The 18,856-nt window shown below is 42.5% G+C and overlaps 1 protein-coding gene across 1 annotated transcript in view; it reads left to right on the forward strand.

The window, feature by feature from the left end:
• The window catches only part of LOC124996733 (ERC protein 2-like), a 144,526-nt gene that overhangs the window by 54,752 nt on the left and 70,918 nt on the right, over positions 1 to 18,856 (forward strand). Inside the window, exons 9-13 of the mRNA XM_047570018.1 lie at positions 565 to 753; positions 5,120 to 5,161; positions 6,224 to 6,432; positions 6,753 to 6,758; positions 14,394 to 14,487. Of these exons, the coding sequence (XP_047425974.1) occupies positions 565 to 753; positions 5,120 to 5,161; positions 6,224 to 6,432; positions 6,753 to 6,758; positions 14,394 to 14,487 (540 nt within the window). The remainder of the gene's footprint in view (positions 1 to 564; positions 754 to 5,119; positions 5,162 to 6,223; positions 6,433 to 6,752; positions 6,759 to 14,393; positions 14,488 to 18,856) is intronic.

Consider the following 18,856-nt stretch of genomic DNA (forward strand, 5'->3'; position numbering starts at 1 on the left):
CTACGGTGGTGAAAAACCAAGCGTTTGGTTTGTCCTTTCTGAAGAGGATGTTCAAAGCTGGGCTCAGACTGGAGCAGCTTTAAAAGTCTAGCCTTCTCGATTTTGAATGGGAAAATGGATTTAAATAGCATCAACCACCTACTGATCCATACCTCAGTTTAGTAAGCAGTGGGAATGCAAATGCAAATCAAGCCAGATGAAGAAGAACAACTTTCTGCACTTTGCAACAAAGCAAAACACTTTATTAGTGTGGATGTAAAAACAGCTGGCAATACTCAGACTAGTGTCTATTCTTCAGAAAGAACTGGCATAAAGATTTCCATTGTCATTGACATGAATATAAAAAACATGTTTGAAATTAATTGGGTCGGCCTGTTGAGTCTTTCCACACATATTGTGAATGCAGTATTACATTTCCGTTAATTGATTCCCTTAAATCCTACACGCTGGTCCTCTAAATACAGTGATCAAGCTCTTATGCAGATGGCACCAAAAACTTTTAACATGTTCCCTCTCGCACTTTTTTGCCAAACTCCCTGTTCTCTTGTTCCTTTGCCGTCTCAGGAACGAGTGATCGAGAGCCTCCGCGAGCAGAAAGACCGGGAGGACAGGGTTCGACTGGAGGAGCTGGAGCAGATGAGGAAGGAGAACCGGGAGTTAAAGGACAAACTCGCAGCTCTGCAACCCCAGAAGCTGTCTCAGAGCCAGACCTCTAACCCCAACCCAACACAGAACCAGAGGCCTGATGGAGAGGTCAGTATGGATTGATTTTGGTATTAATGGGGTGTTAGATATGTGAAATTGAACCTAATCAATAAGTGAAAAATGTGCTGACGATCAGCCTTCGGTACAACTACTGCAGTGGTTGGAATATGCTGCTTTCCCCCCTTCCATTTACACAGCTACCATCTGCAGTAACAGTAATTCCACTCTTACCTCCCTACGAGCATCCGCAATATTGTTAGCAGCTCTCTAGCAAAGGCCTGCCTGCACTTTGTCCCATAGGATAAAGGGATGAATAAGAGAGAGTGATTTATGGACGTAAAAGATCCCTCTATCCCCGTCCGGCTGCCAAGTCAGAGGCCTTTGCCGTCTTTTTTCTCTCTCTTTTTCTTCTCCCAGACTTACAAGCCAGGACAGACTCTTGCCCTGCCAGAATTTATGAGAATGTTTTCTTTTATGCTCATAAAAAGCGTACACACACACACACACACACACAAACACACACACACATCTCATTCCTGCGAAATGATATCTTGTTGAATGTTGATGCGGCACCACATGAAAGTGACAGCAGCTCAATAGCTCTTTGTAGCAAACAGATTCACACTCTGACAGAAGTGTTGCCATAATTGGACTATTTTGTGCACTAGGCAGCAATCAGACCTGTTATGTAAACTTAAAGATTCCTCAAAAAGACAAATGATGTTTTTGTGTTTTATGTATTCCTGTACGCTTGTGTGTGTTCCCCGGTGTGCCATGCCAGTGCGTGCATGCCAGCACAAGTACGACTGTTGAGCGGTGTGCGTGTATCTGTGAGTGTCTGCACGTCTGCAAGCGTATTGATGGATTTGATCTTGTTGTTTGGCAGTACTGGGTGCCTCTAGAATTCAGGTAGGACAAATCCACACACAAGTGGACATTTACCTCAGTACAGTCGAATCCAGTCTATTAGGTACGGTAAAAGCTTTACTTCAAGGCGTCGAAGACGGCAAAAATCCAGCAATAAAAAATAAATATTAAAACGTTCTGAGCCAAAGTGAAACTCAAGGCATAACAATACGACCACCTAATACTGTGTAGGTCTCCCTTGTGCCTCCAAAACAGTTGTGACTCATCAGAGAATGGGCATGGGCCTTCTGAGGGTGCCCTATGGTGTCTGGCAACAGAATGGTGTTAGTGGGGTCCGTTGGTTCCTGTGGGTTGAGGGGTTGAATTTGGAGGCCAGGTCAACACATTGTGTGTTCTTCGTGATTCTTTTTTTGTTTTGAGTTGTTCCTAAACCATTTTGTGTGTGTGCCTATAAAACCATGCACCTGCATCCCACTGGGGATGGCTGCTGCCTTCAAGGAGTGTCATTGCTGTGGGTGGGGGTGTCTGGTCTGGTCTAGGTGGGTGGTACATGTCTAAGTCACATGCACACGAATGCCAGGTTCAAAAGTTTCCTAGCAAAACATTGCGTTGTCACAAGATGGCCAATGTTACTTAACTTCTCCTGTCAGGGGTCATAATGTTGTGGCTGATCAGTGTATCTTGTTAGTTCTGTAATTGCACCTTTTGAAAACATCCAATTCTTTTCTGAAATGCTCAAATTTTGTAATGTAGCTTACCAAAAGCACCTCTCAAGTGATACAAGGAAAAACTGTGTTTCTTTGCTGTATACCCAAAACAAAATAAAGTCATAAAGATTTGTCACTCATCCTAATTAGTACACTAAAAAGCAGTTTTGAGCAAATGAATTACATTTCTTTGTGTCTGTCTCTGTTCCTTGAGGTCATGATGCTAAAACTTAAGAGGTCACATATTTACACTGTCTTTTGGATGCAATTTTTTTTTTTTTTTTTTTGGATGCTAGTCCAGTGGTAACTGTATTTCCACCTCCATTTGTCATCAACAACCAAATATCTCAAAAAAATGGGGGGGAAAATTGCAGATATGTAGCACTGATATGATTTACATCGCAGATGTAGAGTGTACAGACAGTGACCCACTCACTGATCCTGCAGCTGTTTGTGTTATTGACTCAGAGTCAGGCTGTTAGCAGAGCTTTTTATCTTGACCCCAGAGCTCTGTTGACTTCACTGCATCCTCATCCTCATCCCATAAAACAGTATTTGTTGATTCAGAGTTTAATAAAGAACTTCTGGAACTAAACACCGGTTCTTCAAAGAGGAAAAAGAACTTCAGGGAATGCAGTGACCTTTACAGAGAGGGTTAGACTTAAATCAGCAAGGAGGTGCCACACCTTAAAAGACTTTTGAGTCTTATTCAAAGGCCAATTAGGTCTTTTGAAACTGGGCAGATGCTAAATTGCCTTACCTTTTATTTATATCTTCTTTTTTTCTTCATTTTCTACAGAAATCAGTCTCATTGACATTGACATAACAACACTGAACGCGGTCACATCTAAGCTATAAAGGCAGATATGACCTTTTTAGGATTCAAAGGAGATTTTAAATACCACACACGCCCAGTGATGCTGGGTAGCCTCTGACCAGGAGTTAAATAACTCCTGGTGTCGAGCCACGCGGCCACACATATTTAGCTTATTTTTGCAATATTTACACTCAAGTGACATTTCCAGGAATGATAATAAAAATAGAACTGTATATGAAACCATATCTTTACTGGCCTTTCCCCTCCTGTCATAATATCACAAATTCCTGTTAGACCCGCAGCGCTCTCAGCCCCTGCTTTCCACTTGTCTTTGTTTTTCAGAGAAAGAACATAACATGCTCTGGTCCACTTAAGCCTAATGCATTTTGTGCTAGCTGAAGTTTTGCTTCACTTTGGCAGGCGTGGCGTGCGAGGCAAGGTGTGGAGGTTATGGGGTAAAGACGAGGTAATGAAAGATCCTGCTTGCCCCTTCCAGAGGCCCTGGTGTTCCCCCCTTTTTTTCCTCGGGATGTTAAACAGTGACAGGCAAGTGAGGCTCAACGCAGTCACATGTTGCCACTTTTAGTAAGAAGAGGTCAGCCGAGCTCATTCAAATATATAAGCATGAAAGAGGTTTGTCTACATGCACCTGTTTGTGAATTGAACGGTACGTAATACAGAAGTCATACACTGATCAGCCATAACATTATGACTCAAAAATGGTTGTGAATCATCAGAGAATAGACATGGGCCTTCTGAGGGTGCCCTGTGGTGTCAGGCAGCAGGATGTTGTTAGTGGGGGCTTTCGGGTCCTATGGGTTGAAGGGGAGGGGTCTCTGTGGATCAGGCTTGTTCCAGTGTATCTCCCAGATAAGTTTGGGATTTAGTGAATTTGGAGGTCAGGTCAACACATTTTGCTGTTTCTCATATTTTTTGAGCTGTTCTTAAATTGTTTTTATGTGTGTGTGCGTGTATGTGGCAGGCTGCATCCTGCTGGGGATGTGTCTTTACTATGGGGTGGGGGGTGCCTGGTCTGGTTTCACAGCAGAACATTTTAAGGTTCAGGTTTTTTTTTTTTTTTTTTTTTTCGTCTAGCGATAGACTCAAGCAGAGCAACAACACAATCACAGATGTATGCACACCTTGTAATACATTGTTCCGGGTGTGCTCGTGCATGTCTGCTTGCTTTGTTAATAGTTGTTGGGAGAGAAATACTTTTGTATGTTTGTGCTGTGTGGACCTCCCCTTGTGTTGGGGACAAAAGGCATGTCAGCATAAATTAGAGGGCTAAAATTTAATATGAAGACATGCTTTAAAGTTAGGGTAAGGATAGGTTATGGTTACGGTTGTGGTAACTCTCCAGGAAATTAGTGTAGTGATTGAAACATGACTGCGTCTGTGTATATAAGTGTTTGTGCACATTCACTTGATGATGTTTAAACGAGTGGCCTCAGCTGTCTCAACAAGTTAAACAATCTTCACAAACACAGCAGAGAGAGAGAGAGCGAGAGAGAGGAGGTAAAGCCCAAGAGAAAAGGGGAGAAGGGGAGAAGTAGATAATTCTAGGTTACAAACTTCCTCTGGGATATTTTTCTCAGAGGAGAATGGATCCATCAGTGTCACTGCATTTTTTTTTTTTTTTTTAAACATTTTAAAAAGAAATGTTTGGTGGTCTCATAAAATCACAGCCAAACAGAGGGAGTCAGTAATTTTATAATGATAATGACTGAACTCCAAACTCTACATGAAGGACGCCCCGGGGAAGTAAGCGATAGAAGCAAACCACACAAAAACAGACGGAGGAGGAACTGGGTGGTGGGGTGAGGAGGAGGGTTGGGGGATGGCAAATGAGGGTACAGATGGTTTATGGCAGAGCCAAGTTATGAACTGTCACCTCACGGGAAGTTCTTCTTGTATTCAAGAATGCCCATGCAACAAGGTGTCAAAATTTGGAGATCAAAGCTTGTTCTAAGTTCTTCTTTTACATCTATAATATATATATTTCTTCTGTAATAACTTCTAGGTGCAAACCAAAGTAGATGGGCTACCTGCAGTCAGTCCAACGGTAGGTTCTTTCACATATAATTTCTCTTGTTTGTTCACAACATACTACATATTGACATAATTTGGCTGTAATTCTATCATAGTGTGCAAACAGTTCCACTATATAATTATGGTGATTATTAACTAATTAACTTTAAGTCGAAGCTACAGTGCAGAGCTTTTGTTTCCCCGTCTGGGAGCAAGAGTAATTACATTAAGTTGACACAGGATTTAACCCTAATGTCTACAGTCGCTTGTCTTCATTCGGTGTTTCCCAGCAAAGGCAAGCCACACCATTGGTAATCTGTTGCCGACTGTTTCTCTGTTATGCCCCGCCCACTAATAGGTAGAACTGGTCATGGATTTGTAGCAGACAGTTGATCGTTGGATATTTTGGGTTCTGGTTACCTAGGTCACACTCTTGAGTATTTCCCACCTCAGACTTTTCATAAACTGGCTTAGTGGAATGCCAAAAGCTAGCTCCCTAAGCTATCTCTTTACTCCATCAAGGTTCACGAATTGCTCCAAGATCAAAATCAAAGTCATATCAAATAAGTTCAATCTGGCACCCTCCCACTTTGTATAGACAAAGGTTTTCCACCTATCATTGCTAAATTCCACGATATCTTGTCCCCACGCTGCTGCTGATCTTCCAGGAGCATAAGACATTTTCTTTTTCTTTGCATGGAACCATAGTAGTTACCTGCCTGCCCCCCATACTCCTAGTTGCTGCAGAGGTTCTCCTCTTCAGCGAACTAGGCATTACTGGGCAGAGAGAGAATGTTTCCACAAACACCATATTTTAGATATCCACTATACTGGGAAGTACAGACATATATACCTGTTGCTAGATACTTACATCGGCTATATGTGTTCATTTATATAGTCCTGCACTGTAGCTTGAAATCTGGTTTTGTTCAAATGCCATGAAATCAATCTGCTGCAATGGTCTTAAAAATATCCATTCTACAATAACTGACTATGACAAATCCAAATCTGGCCACTTTACAGAATTTTGCACATGCTTTGATACTGCATGAGTACTAATATGTGCAATATGCGGTCGCCTCACGCCCCTCCACAGCACACACTACAGAAGACCCAAAACATGGAAGAAGCAGTCAGGATGTGTCCAGACATCACAGACCGTCTCAGGCTTCTCGAGCAGGAAGTGGCCCGCTACAGAGAGGAATCTGGGAAGTCCCAAGCTGAGGTGGAGCGACTGATGGGAGCTCTGAGGGATGCTGAGATGGACAAATCGTGCAAGGAGAAGAGAATCACGGATCTGGAGAGGTGAGGGTGAAACGTTTGGTGACATGCATTTCCACCGCAAGACACCATCTGGGTGTCCTCAGAGAGCAGCGTCCTTCCAAGTGACCGGATCTTTGTAAGATTCTCAATTCATTCCTAAGTGCTTTATTTATAAATGGGTAATCCATGAGATATAAACTGTCTAGATTGTGTCCTCCCAGCACTTGAAACCACTTCCACGTTGTCATGCCTTTTGCCTGATGTAACCACAGAAATAAATGTGACCCATTTTCAGTAGATGTGCCATTTTAATCATTTGGCTTAATGTCTTATTATTTGTTCATGTCTATCGACGTCTGCAGACCTGGGTAAGTAAAATATATATATCCTGCCTGTATGCCTGTTAACCATACCATCATAATACCACCAACACCGTTCATAACCGTCCCATTTCATATCACACCATGACTGTTGGATTGATTTGAAACTTTCTCAGATACAGTTGGACACTGGGGGATTTGGCTCGAATCTGATTCTCAAGAAGCTCACATTTGACTATCCCATTGGGACGGTAAATGCACAATCCATTTAAAGCAAACACAACGAGAAACTTTATATGGTTCCTGATTTATGTCTCCGGAGGCGTATAGTTTCTCTCATGTGTTGATTTCTGCAAAGCTTTCCCCACGTTTCACCGCTATCAGCAGTTCTGTCGTGTGCGTGTTTTTTTCTCCCCATTTCAGATCATTCACAAGTTGTTTTACATACGTGTCTGCGCACTCAACAGATCAGATGTTTTGTTTGTGTATTACTGTAAGTGCATTCATTGAATCTGTTTGTGTGTGGATGAGTGTGTGTTTTTGAGCTTGCCAGGCAGCCAGCCAGCGGCATGCCAGTGGGAGGTGGTGTATCCAGCCCAGACACTGGGTGTTTATACTACTCTGTTTATTACTGGCACTGTGCTACTCAATTATCATCTGATTTATGGATTGGCATGGTGTGTATATGTACCCAAATGAGTGGTTGTTTAGTGCCAAGACAGAGGTACTGTATGTGAGTATTTGTGTGCATGAAAAAGAGGCATAGACAGACGTTTGTTTTTCTATTTGTTCCTTTAAAGAGTATGCACCGGTATCTGTAGCTACTTGAAACACTTGTAGTTAGGTATGTGTCTGCATATGTGGATTAATGGCGGATCAGCACACGTTGGTGGCTCGCCAACTACAAAGAAGAAGCACGGGTGTGAATAATATGAAACCAACCATTTTTTAATGCACATTGGCCCTGTCAGGTGTGTTAACACCAGCTATGGTTCTGAATGGTTAGGAATCAATTTGGATGGGCTGCATGTGCTGGATCCAACACAGTTTCCTGCCTCATTCATTACCCATTTTACAGACTCTCCACTCTGGCATGGAAACCACGTACTGACTCAAACTCTGTGGGAACAAGTGAGCATATTAGGAATACAGTAGCTCCTGCAGAGTTTGTTCACACAGTCTGCTGTGTTCCCATGTATGTGTGCGTGCGTCATGCCTCTACCTCCGTGCCACATGTGTCTGTTGTTCGCATGCACCGGCGGCACACACTTGTGTTGACGGTATGCATTTACGTCAGTTTCTGACTGTGTTTCTGCAGCCGTTTCTAGGCCAGGAGTGTTTGGGGTTGTTGGAACGGTTTCTTTTCTTCTAATGCTCGTCCGTCTTATTGGGGCCGTTAGTGTCAATTTGTCACTGTTATCAGCCCGACCCCTCCCTCTGGTCAGCATGCACGGATCAGAGGTCACATGCAAGCCGACCGCAGCTTATGAAAGCTTAAAAAGGATTGAATGTTAGTTGTGTTCGTAGTCCATGGACACACATTTCGTGGCTGGTTAGTGATTATTTGAGTTTTTAATTGGCAAAATAGGACGAAAAGTAGAACTTTTACGTGCATATGCACATGTGTTAGGCAAAAAGCCTGGGCGGACGAGCGTCTGCGCACTGATTGGACTTCTGTGTCAGAGCATGCGAGATGTAGCATGTCTGGGCAGAGGATGAATGTCTTTTTAATCGGGGTGTTTCTGTTGGAACTCAGTCAGATGGCCTTTTAACCACTATCTGAATGTAGGGAGCAAAGAACAGATGAGGAAATAGACACTTTCTTATCCAGTTGGCGACGCTGCAGAGAGAGCGTTAAAGATGGATGTAGCAGGTCATTGCAATAAATACTTTCCAGCGCAGGGGGAGACTCGCAGCTATTTCACAGATTAGATATATCCCAGTGATCTACTGTAAGTTTATGGCTGGTGTTTTATTTACTGTCATTAGTGTACAGTAAGTAATCACTTACACTAAACAGACTACGTGGAAAGTCTCTCTATCAGCTGTTAACACTAATATTAATAGTTGTATTTGTTAAATAGAGCTCTGAAAGCCATGGCTACGGATGTCTCGGACATGTTTGTGTATAGATGATGGAATAAAATGGAAAAAGTTGTCCTTCCTGACATAATAGGAGGTCAATTAAGTGCAACGTCAGTTCATTGAAACATGTCAGGTTTTAATTAAACATCAGGGTTAAGCCACGACGGAAATTCGAGCGGCAGATTGTGACGAACGACGCATGCGAAACGACGCTTTTTTTTTCTTTTTTTTTTTTTCCCTACATATGTTCAGTGAATATAAAGCCTTGTTTCTTTTTCCTCCACTCCACCTCTCTTGGGCATATATTATTAACTAGTGGAATTATTTTGTAAAGTTTTCTTCCTAATGCTTTTACGATCCCATACTTTTAAAGTTTAGCCCCCATAGTGTGATGTGGGGGCTCGGCTTTGACAAATAAATCAGCCTCCCCAGTCTCACCATAGCACAGCTACTGACACGAGGTAAGCACTCTGGTATGCAAGGGAGGGTTTCAGGAAAAGGGAGGCGTGTGTGTGTGTGTGTTTGTGTGTGTGTGTGTGTGTGTGTGTGTGTGTGTGTGTGTGTGTGTGTGTGTGTGTGTGCATCATGTATGTACAGTATGTTTGTGAGTCCGAGGTGAGACTGAAAGGCGTACATGTCGGTAAGAAATCTTGTATCTCTCGATTGGAAGGAATCAATAGTTCTTCATTAACAAATATTCATACACCGACAAAAAAGTATTTGCGCACACACATGTATAATTGTTGGCCTCATCCCTACGTCCATAATCAAACTCCAGATGTTGAGCGCATACCAAACACACACACCCTTGTATGCACACATGGCCAAAACACACATAACCTCCAGGGCCTGCGTATATAATATTTTTTTTACATGAAAATGTTTGTAAACTTTTTTTTTTTTTTTATACCTGCAGGTGTCCATAGCGAATTTGATTATTTGTTAAAAAAAATGATCCGTCACTTCCCATTTCTCTGTGGGAATATAAATGAGTTGCACCTGCAACCGAGAAGAGCTCTGTCATAACACAAATACAGAAATCATCAAAAATATGTGACATGCATATGAAACGTATTACTTTCTGGTTTAAACATGTGGACACGCAAGCAGACCCGCTGTCCGCCTCTCCACACGCACGCGCACACACACACACGCATGCACATATGCACACACACACGCACACATATGCACACACACACGCACACACAGACAAAACAGAAAGGCAACACTGAAATGGTATTTGCACAGCGATAAGACACGTCTAAGCATCATAAAGCATCCATCAGTAATAAAAATACTTTTTTTTCTTAATCACTCAGCGCTGCTTCAAGACAAGCTCCTCAGATAAAACTTCAGACGCCCAGTATTGACCCAACTCCACTTTCTTGCTTTCTCTCCTTTCTCTCCTTCCCTTTCTCTCTGCACTCTTCCTGCTCTGGAGAGAAACTAAATATATTTTTGCTTCAGATCGTATCTTATTCAATATATTGTGCAACCCTGAGTAGGAACTGCGAGAGTGCATCTCCGTCTGCTTGAAAACAAACAGAGGATTTTGTTCCACTCTGCTGTTTATTAAAAGAGTTGAGGAAGAGGCAGAATAAGAATTAAGAGTTATGAAGGGGGGGATACAAATCTGGATTTTTTTTTTTTTCCTTAAAACGTTATTACTTCTTTTAACCTTTATTTACCTGGGAAAAGTCAACCAAGAATGCATGCTCCTTTCCAGCTACACCCTACTTAATATTCCCCACACTCAGATTTGGCAGTGACTCAGAGTGACCGCAGCATCCTGCCGCCGCCGAAGCCGTTCAGCTCTTAACGCCTTGCTCAAAAGCACGCAAGCTGCAGTCCTCAAGGGAGGTTAGGGTGCCGTTCATTTATGTTATTTTTCCCCAACGGGGTACTATCTAAGAAAATAAAGAAGAGGCAGACATTAGGAGAAATGAGGAAAAATTATCTGAGCGAAAACGGAAAAAAACACTCAGAGATAGAGAACAAATCATAAAAAATGCGTATAAAGAGATACACAAGGGGGGGGGGGGGAATCTATGCTTTCCTGTGACAGCCAGAAATAAAGTGGAGCTGCTTGTGTTGGAAGGCGGATGTGTGGAGGGGTCCAGGTGGAAGAAGCAAAAGGAAAAATTACTTATCATGCTCGACTTAAGAAAGGGCTGGACTCATGTACACCGTTCTCCCTCCCTCTCTCACTTTGTCTTTCTAAGAAATGTCACTGAAATAAAAATAAATAAATACTATATCCCCCCCATAAGAATTTACTTATTACAGCAATCAACAAATCACAGTTTCTCTCTCATATTTTCCATTCAAAGGCAGCCCAGCCGCGTCTGCTCCTGATTCAAATGCTCCGTGCCCTCATTTGCCTTCGCGCTGGTCTAAACACTTGGTTCATTTTGCACTGATGGGTTGATGGGGGTGTATCAGCTAACAAACGGGACCAGCGTGTCCGTCGGTTTATACACCTGTGCCAGTAGCGGCTGTGTCTGATAGCTGATATGCCCCTCATGGCAACGTTGTTCTCCACGGACATGCCTCTGAGCTTCTAAAAACACACACAGACATCAAAGATCAGTATAAACAGGTTCTTCCTCTCCTCCTCCTCCTCCTCCTCCTCCTCCTCCTCCTCGTCTCCGCACAAAGTATGTGTGTGCATGAGATAGGCCTACTTAAATCTTAGCGGAGCTGAATGATAAACCTTATTTATGCCCCGCTTTTCAAACCCCACTCATAAAAAAGATAAAAACTCGTAAAATCAACAAAAGGGTGATTGTAAAAAGAAATAAAGCTACAAGACAGTGACGTGAAATGGAAGACTGTTAAACCGCATGTGTGGTTTTCTCCGAAGGGGGAGTAATAACAGATATAAATATTGATAGAAATGTTGGCTACTCCCCTTCTGCTCTGTCTTCTCTTATTATAACAAAGAATTCCTCAAAGTTTCGAGAGGTGCCGTTGTGCGGGTGGCAAGGTGGGACGCTATAAAAATGCATCATCCTGTTTGATGTGCTCCGCAGTAGTCGCGCACCGGCCTCGCTCGTGAAAAAAAGTGCACACACACAGGCCATTCTAAAGGCTGTGACAGCAAATATTTGCCCACACGTGGGGGCAGCTTGTAGGTTTTGCCCAGAGTAAACACACTAGCGTGGATATGGAATAATAATGTGGTGCATTTTAGCAGCTGCTTGGTCGCAGTTTGTTTACAGTGTTGGAGGGTTTCTCTTAAGCACTAATTTGTCACTGTCAGCTTCTCTTTTTTTTTTTTTTTTTGTGCGCGTATGTGTGTGTGCGTGCAGGTCTGGCTGGGAGCTCCGAGATGTGTGTTTTGATTGTGTTTATCTGTATTTTTGCACATAAATATATGTGTGCGGATAGATCTGTCCGCGATGTTCGGTAAATGACAAGGGGCGCGTCTTGGAGCGTGGAAGTAAATACACAGTCATCCTGGCTGGTTAACACACAGTTCCGCTCTGTAATCAGCGACGTGCAACGCTGACAGCTGATTTATTAGCCATGTTTCTGTCGATGTTTATACACTTAAGCCAATTTATTTTTGAAAAACATGCGCTGTCGTGTATGTGTGTGTGTGTGTGTGTGTGTGTGTGTGTGTGTGTGCACTCCTATCTTCAAAGTTGCGCGCATCCAATTTTTGGCCGTTTGGGTGCATGCGTGTGCTTGCGTCTCCCGCCGGCATATGTTTGTGTGTTTTGTTGTTGAAAGATTTACACAGCAGTGTCTCACCTCCATCAGTCAAGTCTCGTCTTGTCCCTGTCTGCCACGTTAGTAAGACTAGACACACACATGCAGGCTTTGTCTTCACCTGCTTCACGGTACACACAGTAGATCTACCGTTTAACTGCGGAATACAGGCCTTGTTTTAACTCGATGTTGTTGATATTTTTGTTGGAAGCATTCATTTGGTTCTTTCTCTCTATGGTGCCCACAGATAAAGGCAACATACTCAACTTTTTTAAAGTAGCACACATTCGCTCACAAGCTAGCCTTGAACCAGGAGTGGGCAGTATGACCAAAAATGTATAGCATGGTATTTTTGAGACAGCTCGGAGATAAAAAAAAAAAAAAAAAGTAAATAAAAAAAATACTTCAATGTTATCAAAATGAACGGTTTCATTTATTTTGACACATTTATTCATATTTAATTGCTATGTCTGTAATGTCAATTGCAGCGCGACCAGCTACCGTAAAAATTGTAGTCTGTGCGCAACATTTTATTTTTATTTTTTCTCATTCATAAAATGCTCAAATTGGGGACAGCTATAGCCGGGGGACAGATCATCCTGAATCGGGAATGTCCCCAGAAATTGGGGGCATCTCTCTCTGCGGCTTCACTTTTCTGACCTTTCCATCTTCACCATGCCTGGCAGTGACGCAGTCGCACCGTGCGTGTTTGGAAGCGCTACACTGAAAATTTCTCATGGCGAAACGTTCTGAACGCTGTGCTGTGAAATACACCGGTATGCCGGTATATTTGAAATTCATATCATAACGAAAAAAATTACCAGTATTCAGCATAAACTGGTATACCGCCCAAACCCTACCTTGAACCCATTAGCAGGAATAACAAACAACCCCCACAGCGCTCCTAAGGCCCTGTTGTTTCAGAAGCTCCACTTCTGGTTCAACTCCACCTTTTGAGTGGGTATTCTCACATCACCATCAAACACTCTTTAATGTGATGCAGAATTCCTAGGTGAATTCAAACCTGCAAGCAGTCACAGAAGCAGCAAAGCAATTCCAAACCATGATATTCCCACCATGTTCCACAGCTAATGTGAGGTTCTTCTCCTGAAAAAAGCTGTTTGTCTTTGATCTTGGTGCCAATCCTGGCTACTGTTGGTGTGGCTAAACAACTTTGTCTTTGATTCATCCGTCCGGAGCCCATTACTCCGTAAGTGGTGGCCCCCCGCCTTTACGTTCACTGGAAAACTGTAGTTTGGCTTTAAAGGGCTTATTGGAAGGCAAATGATTTTTCCTGGCACACCTCTTAAATCTGTGCAATCTCTCTTTGATTGTAGACTTCATGGACTTTGACACCAACACTTTGAGCGAGATTTACCTGCAGATCCTGTAATCATATTTTGGGCTCCTTGGAGATTTCTTCACTCTGAATTTACTTGGGCAGCGAGTCGTGGATAAATCTGAAAGCTGTTTAAAATCCAGCACTCTTGTCGATGGAAAGATTGATTACAATTTATTTTGAGATATTTTTAAATCCCTTAACAGACTCGGCATTCCCAGCCTTTCTCTCCAGGTTTTAGGGAGTGCTTTAGATCTTGGCGTGATGATACCGCACACTTTAATAGCTTAGAGAATTTCAGACCAAACATTTCACAGTTTGATGCGTCATTTCTTTGAGAATGTTGCCTTTTTTAATAGGATCAAATATTTGCTTGTCCAAATGTGTCAAAAAGACTAACCATTTATTACATTTTCTCATGACTGTACACCGTATTCTGTGAAAAACACTTGAATGTACTCCATGATTTTGATCATTGCTGACATTGTCTTCTCCTATCCTTCCTTTATCCGTTGTCATCTATTTTTTTTTCTCTCTCTTTGAAGGCAAATGAAATCTCCGAACATCCAGAAGCAGACGATGCCGGTAGAAATGAGAAAAGACGCCCTGACTGATGGGCACCCGCACTCTTTATCGCAGGTTTGAATATACATACTGTACATGTGTGCGTGTGTGCGTGTGTGCGTGCCTACACTTAGATTTCTTGAAGTTTAAATAAGCTCTTCATGACATTTTTAATGCAGACAGTTCAGTTCAGCTCATACTCATTTCACCTGCCCTCTCAACTTTTTTTTCCCTCACCTCTTTTCCAACCAGCTTTCCAGATATATTTACTTCTCGCGTTCCTCCATCTGTACATATTGCTACACTCCTTCTTTGTATAATCCCACACTTCATAGCAGAGAGACCCCTTTTCCAGTCCTACATTGCCTGACTCGGAGTCGGTCCTAGGAAGGAGCAGAAATCCGCTCCACACAAGAACAGGGAGCACCGGAACATTAGTTCATGGAATAGTGACAAAGCAATTCAAGTGAGGCATGTTTGCGTAGTTGTATACCAGCCTGCACGCCAACATGTCAGCTGAGAGCCTGACGCTCGTGCGTGTCTGCGTCCATGTGTATCCGAGCCCAGAGAGCTGTGCTGAGGTGTTAATATTCAGAGCGCAGCCATGCCAGGTTATCCCCACGGGGCCGATGAAGTAGAGTACCCCTCTCTGTACCTCTCTGCCAAACAGAGCAGGAGTCTCTCTCTCTCCGTCTGTTTTTGGTAGAGCTATTTCGCTATTTCTGTGTGTCCTGGCAGGCAGCATCCAAAGTCCTATTTCTGCATCCAAACGGTGTCTGAGAATCACAAACTGGAAATAGACGTGGAGCGGCTGCCAGTTACGGGGTCAAGCCAGAGAGCATTGTCAGGGAGATAGAGTGCGTCTACAAAGCGAGTCGTACGGTGTAGTTGTTTTTGTAGTTACAGTATGTATTCAGCATAGTGTAAAATATTGACCAAAGGAAATACTGCTGTTTGAGCAGATGCAGGTAATCAATCTCAAGTTCCCGTTTATTGTCATTGAACTGTGATGGCCCACCCTCCTGGTTTCCTGTGCTGCTCGGTCTTGTTTCCTCTGGCAGGAGCCGTAGTTGGTCATCAGAGCAGCTGCCTGCACCTGAGAGTGGCTGAGGTTACAAAAAGGCTCGCACTACCAGAAAACTTAGTTTCAATTCCAGGCTATCCACAACTTTGGAGAGTTTACTCTGTGTTGACATCTTATAAACTCTCGCACATACTTTCACTCATCCACGCTTGTTTTGTAACACTGACCCATTCTGGAACGCCACACTTAAAATATTTGATGCTTTTTGGCCGCACTAGCAGCACGCCTCCATAGCCATGTCAACAATCAGATGAAATATTTAAAAAAAAACAACTATTTATTAGACTGAAGAAATTTGATACAGCTATGTGTGATGTATAAATCTTTACTTTAATGATCCCAGTACTTTTCCTCCCGTATAAAGATAAGGTTGACTTTCAGCGGTTTGAATTGGAAAATCTGAAATAATTGCCATTAACACATTTGTGTCCCCAGGGACTAATTCAAGTCGTGTTGGTAATTCCCTGGTCATTCCCTGACTTTTCCTTTTGTACATTGCCCAGGCCCAAACATTTGCCTGGGCCGTACTACTAATGTAGAACGTAAACACCACGTCTGTGTTGAACATGTTCCCATTAGCATGTAGTCCAAAGCACTGTTGGGACTCAGCGCCAACCCACAAACGCTCTTTTTTTTTGTTCACAAATAGTATATAATGCGAAAACTTTCTTTAAACTCATTTGTGTCAATTTTATTCAGGAACTCCTCCTCTGTGGTTCTTTTTCCAGTGTATGTTTTACTTCTCTCTTCAGATAAGAAGCCAGAAACTAAAATAGACAGAAAACTGTAGTGGAGTGAAAAGGGAAAACTTCACTTCTGTTTGTATCTAAATGAAATGCGTTTATGGATATGATGCAGGACATAATATGCGTGTAGAGTTTCTTGTAGACTTGTTGATACGATGTTGGTTCATCTAAGCTCGGTAGCTACAGCGCAATTAAACAAACAATGAGATTAAATATTTGCTATGATGATTGCAATGATTCCACAATTTCATGTGCATTTTTCTGTAAATTCTGTATATTTTCAAAAGAAAAGTCTAACATGGATAAAACGGCAGTCCATCTCATATTAAGAACGTTATTATATACAGTGACTGTATGATAATACATTATAATAGCAGCAAGGTTTTAAAGTAAGTTCTCATACTGTATAACCAGCCCACTGTCTACTGATATTGAGCCCTCTGTAATATTGTGTCTGCTCAGCAGAGAACCAGACCGTGTCGTGGCCTCTGCCTCCTTTCTTCTGCCCTCTCTCCCTCTCCCTTTATCTCTGAGCCCATCAGGAACACAGCACGCTCCGAGGGTAAACACACACAAACAAATTCTCTTCATCATTCCAGGACAGTTTATGTGGGACGGAGTGATACCATCTCTTCGCTCCATTGTCTCCATCGCACCATGCTGCACTTCACAAACACAGAGAAAACACACATCGGAAGTATTCACTTCAAGCATGCACATAGGCTTTTTAATTTCTCTTTTATCTGTAACGGAGAGGCATCGGGAATCCTCACCACTCCGCTCTCTTTAGAACGGGAATTAAAGAAACTCTGGTAGCACCTTTTCCTTCGCTCCGAGATTGCTGCCAAAGCGAAACTGTATATGAAACGTATGGCCCTGCACACATGCTTATCATATTTTGAAATTATGAAACGTGGAGCTTATAGGTTGTTGCTGCACACAAAACAGTTGACTGAGACAAAGACAGACGTGTGTGTGTGTGTGTAAAGCGGAGGATCATAGATGCTGAAAATGTGCATTCTTTCACTCTCTGCTCGTTTATTTAAGTGGTTGTAATCCCTCCATCAAACCAGAAAGTGCCAGAGCCGTAATGATCCATCCCAGGGGCACTGGGTGATGATTGGTGCTGCAAAGGCAATTATCTTTCCACCGCTGTCTGTGCTGTGTCTCTCTTGTGCATTTTCCCATTCTTTGTATCCCTGAAAGCCAACAATAATCTTTTGTTACTAATAAAACTCAAATCGCACTCATATATGCACAGGCACATATACTGTACGTGTGCGCACACACAGGCGGACACAGTTTTCTGGTTCGGTTACATTCGGGGGTCCAGCGGTGGCAGTCCCATCTCAGTGGGATGCATGTGTGCGAGTGTGTGTGTGTGTGCGTGCATGTGCGGGTTTCTGTCTGTCGGGTGGGGTCAGACCAGTACTTGTTGATTCTGGTGCATCGAATTACTGCCTGTCTGTCACATCCAATTATGGCTTTGGACTGCTGACACACACAGCCTGCCTGTGTGTGTGTTGTGGGGGTGGAGGTGGGGTGTCAGTCTGGGTGTTTGTCGCTCACCTCCAGCTGTGTCGTGCTGACGTGACGAGCCACAAGTATCCGCTTGTGATTGGCCTCGCCTGGCAATATTTTCATCACAGCCGACGATAATCCCATTCCTGCAGCTTTAGCCTGTATAATTACTCTGATACATCGCCCCCCTTTTAACTGATAATACCTCATGTTCCCTTCATTGATGTTTACCTGTTCATGAGCCCTTCACATGCAGCTGCCGTGTTCCTGGCAGTGTATCATAAAGCCACTTGCGGATCCCATCACATTGGATTCCTCAGTTATAATCTGCTGTTTACTGTTGGTGTTGAGTGCCTTCCAACAAGCAGCGGAGGTGATTAAGTAGATATGTGCGAATGCATAACCACCGTGCAGTTACAGTGCAGCTTATGCTGTAAAAACAGCATGACTACAAAGAAGCAAAATATTCATATATTCAATCGAATCATCTTGCATTAAGAAAAAAAAATCTGCAGATAGGTTAAGTGTTATTTGTTTGACAAAAATAAGCACAAAGTTCTTGTAGTAGTAGTAGTATTTTCTCCTTTCTTGAAATTCCTTTTTTGCAATATAAAAGTTTTTGCATCGTTCAAAATTTTAGATTATCATACAAGGCCTGAAGGTAGACAAAGACTGGCCAATTAAACAAATAAATAAATAAAAATTTTGGGGAATTTATTTATTTAAGACAATGTATTCATATCTGTGAAATGCAAATGTCGTGAAGCCTTATTTTCGGTAGCTGCTGTGCATCAATTGTAGCAACTAAACATTTCCAGTAACTGCTGATCCGTCACCCACAGACATTTGGAGGATTTCTATTGGATTAGATTCTCACATGGCCTTTCCAGAACATTAATTGTGTTCATGTTTAACTATTAGTTTGCAGTACAACTTGTCATTGGCATGCTACATGACACAATTTCTTAACATTCAGCTCATGGTCAGTTGACTTTTTCTGTTAGAACTTGCTGGTAGAATTGGTCCACATATATATGTATATATATATGTGTGTGTGTGTGTGTGTATATATGTATATATGTATATATATATA

Source organism: Mugil cephalus, chromosome 1 (genome assembly GCF_022458985.1).
Source record: "Mugil cephalus isolate CIBA_MC_2020 chromosome 1, CIBA_Mcephalus_1.1, whole genome shotgun sequence".
Classification (NCBI taxonomy): domain Eukaryota; kingdom Metazoa; phylum Chordata; class Actinopteri; order Mugiliformes; family Mugilidae; genus Mugil; species Mugil cephalus.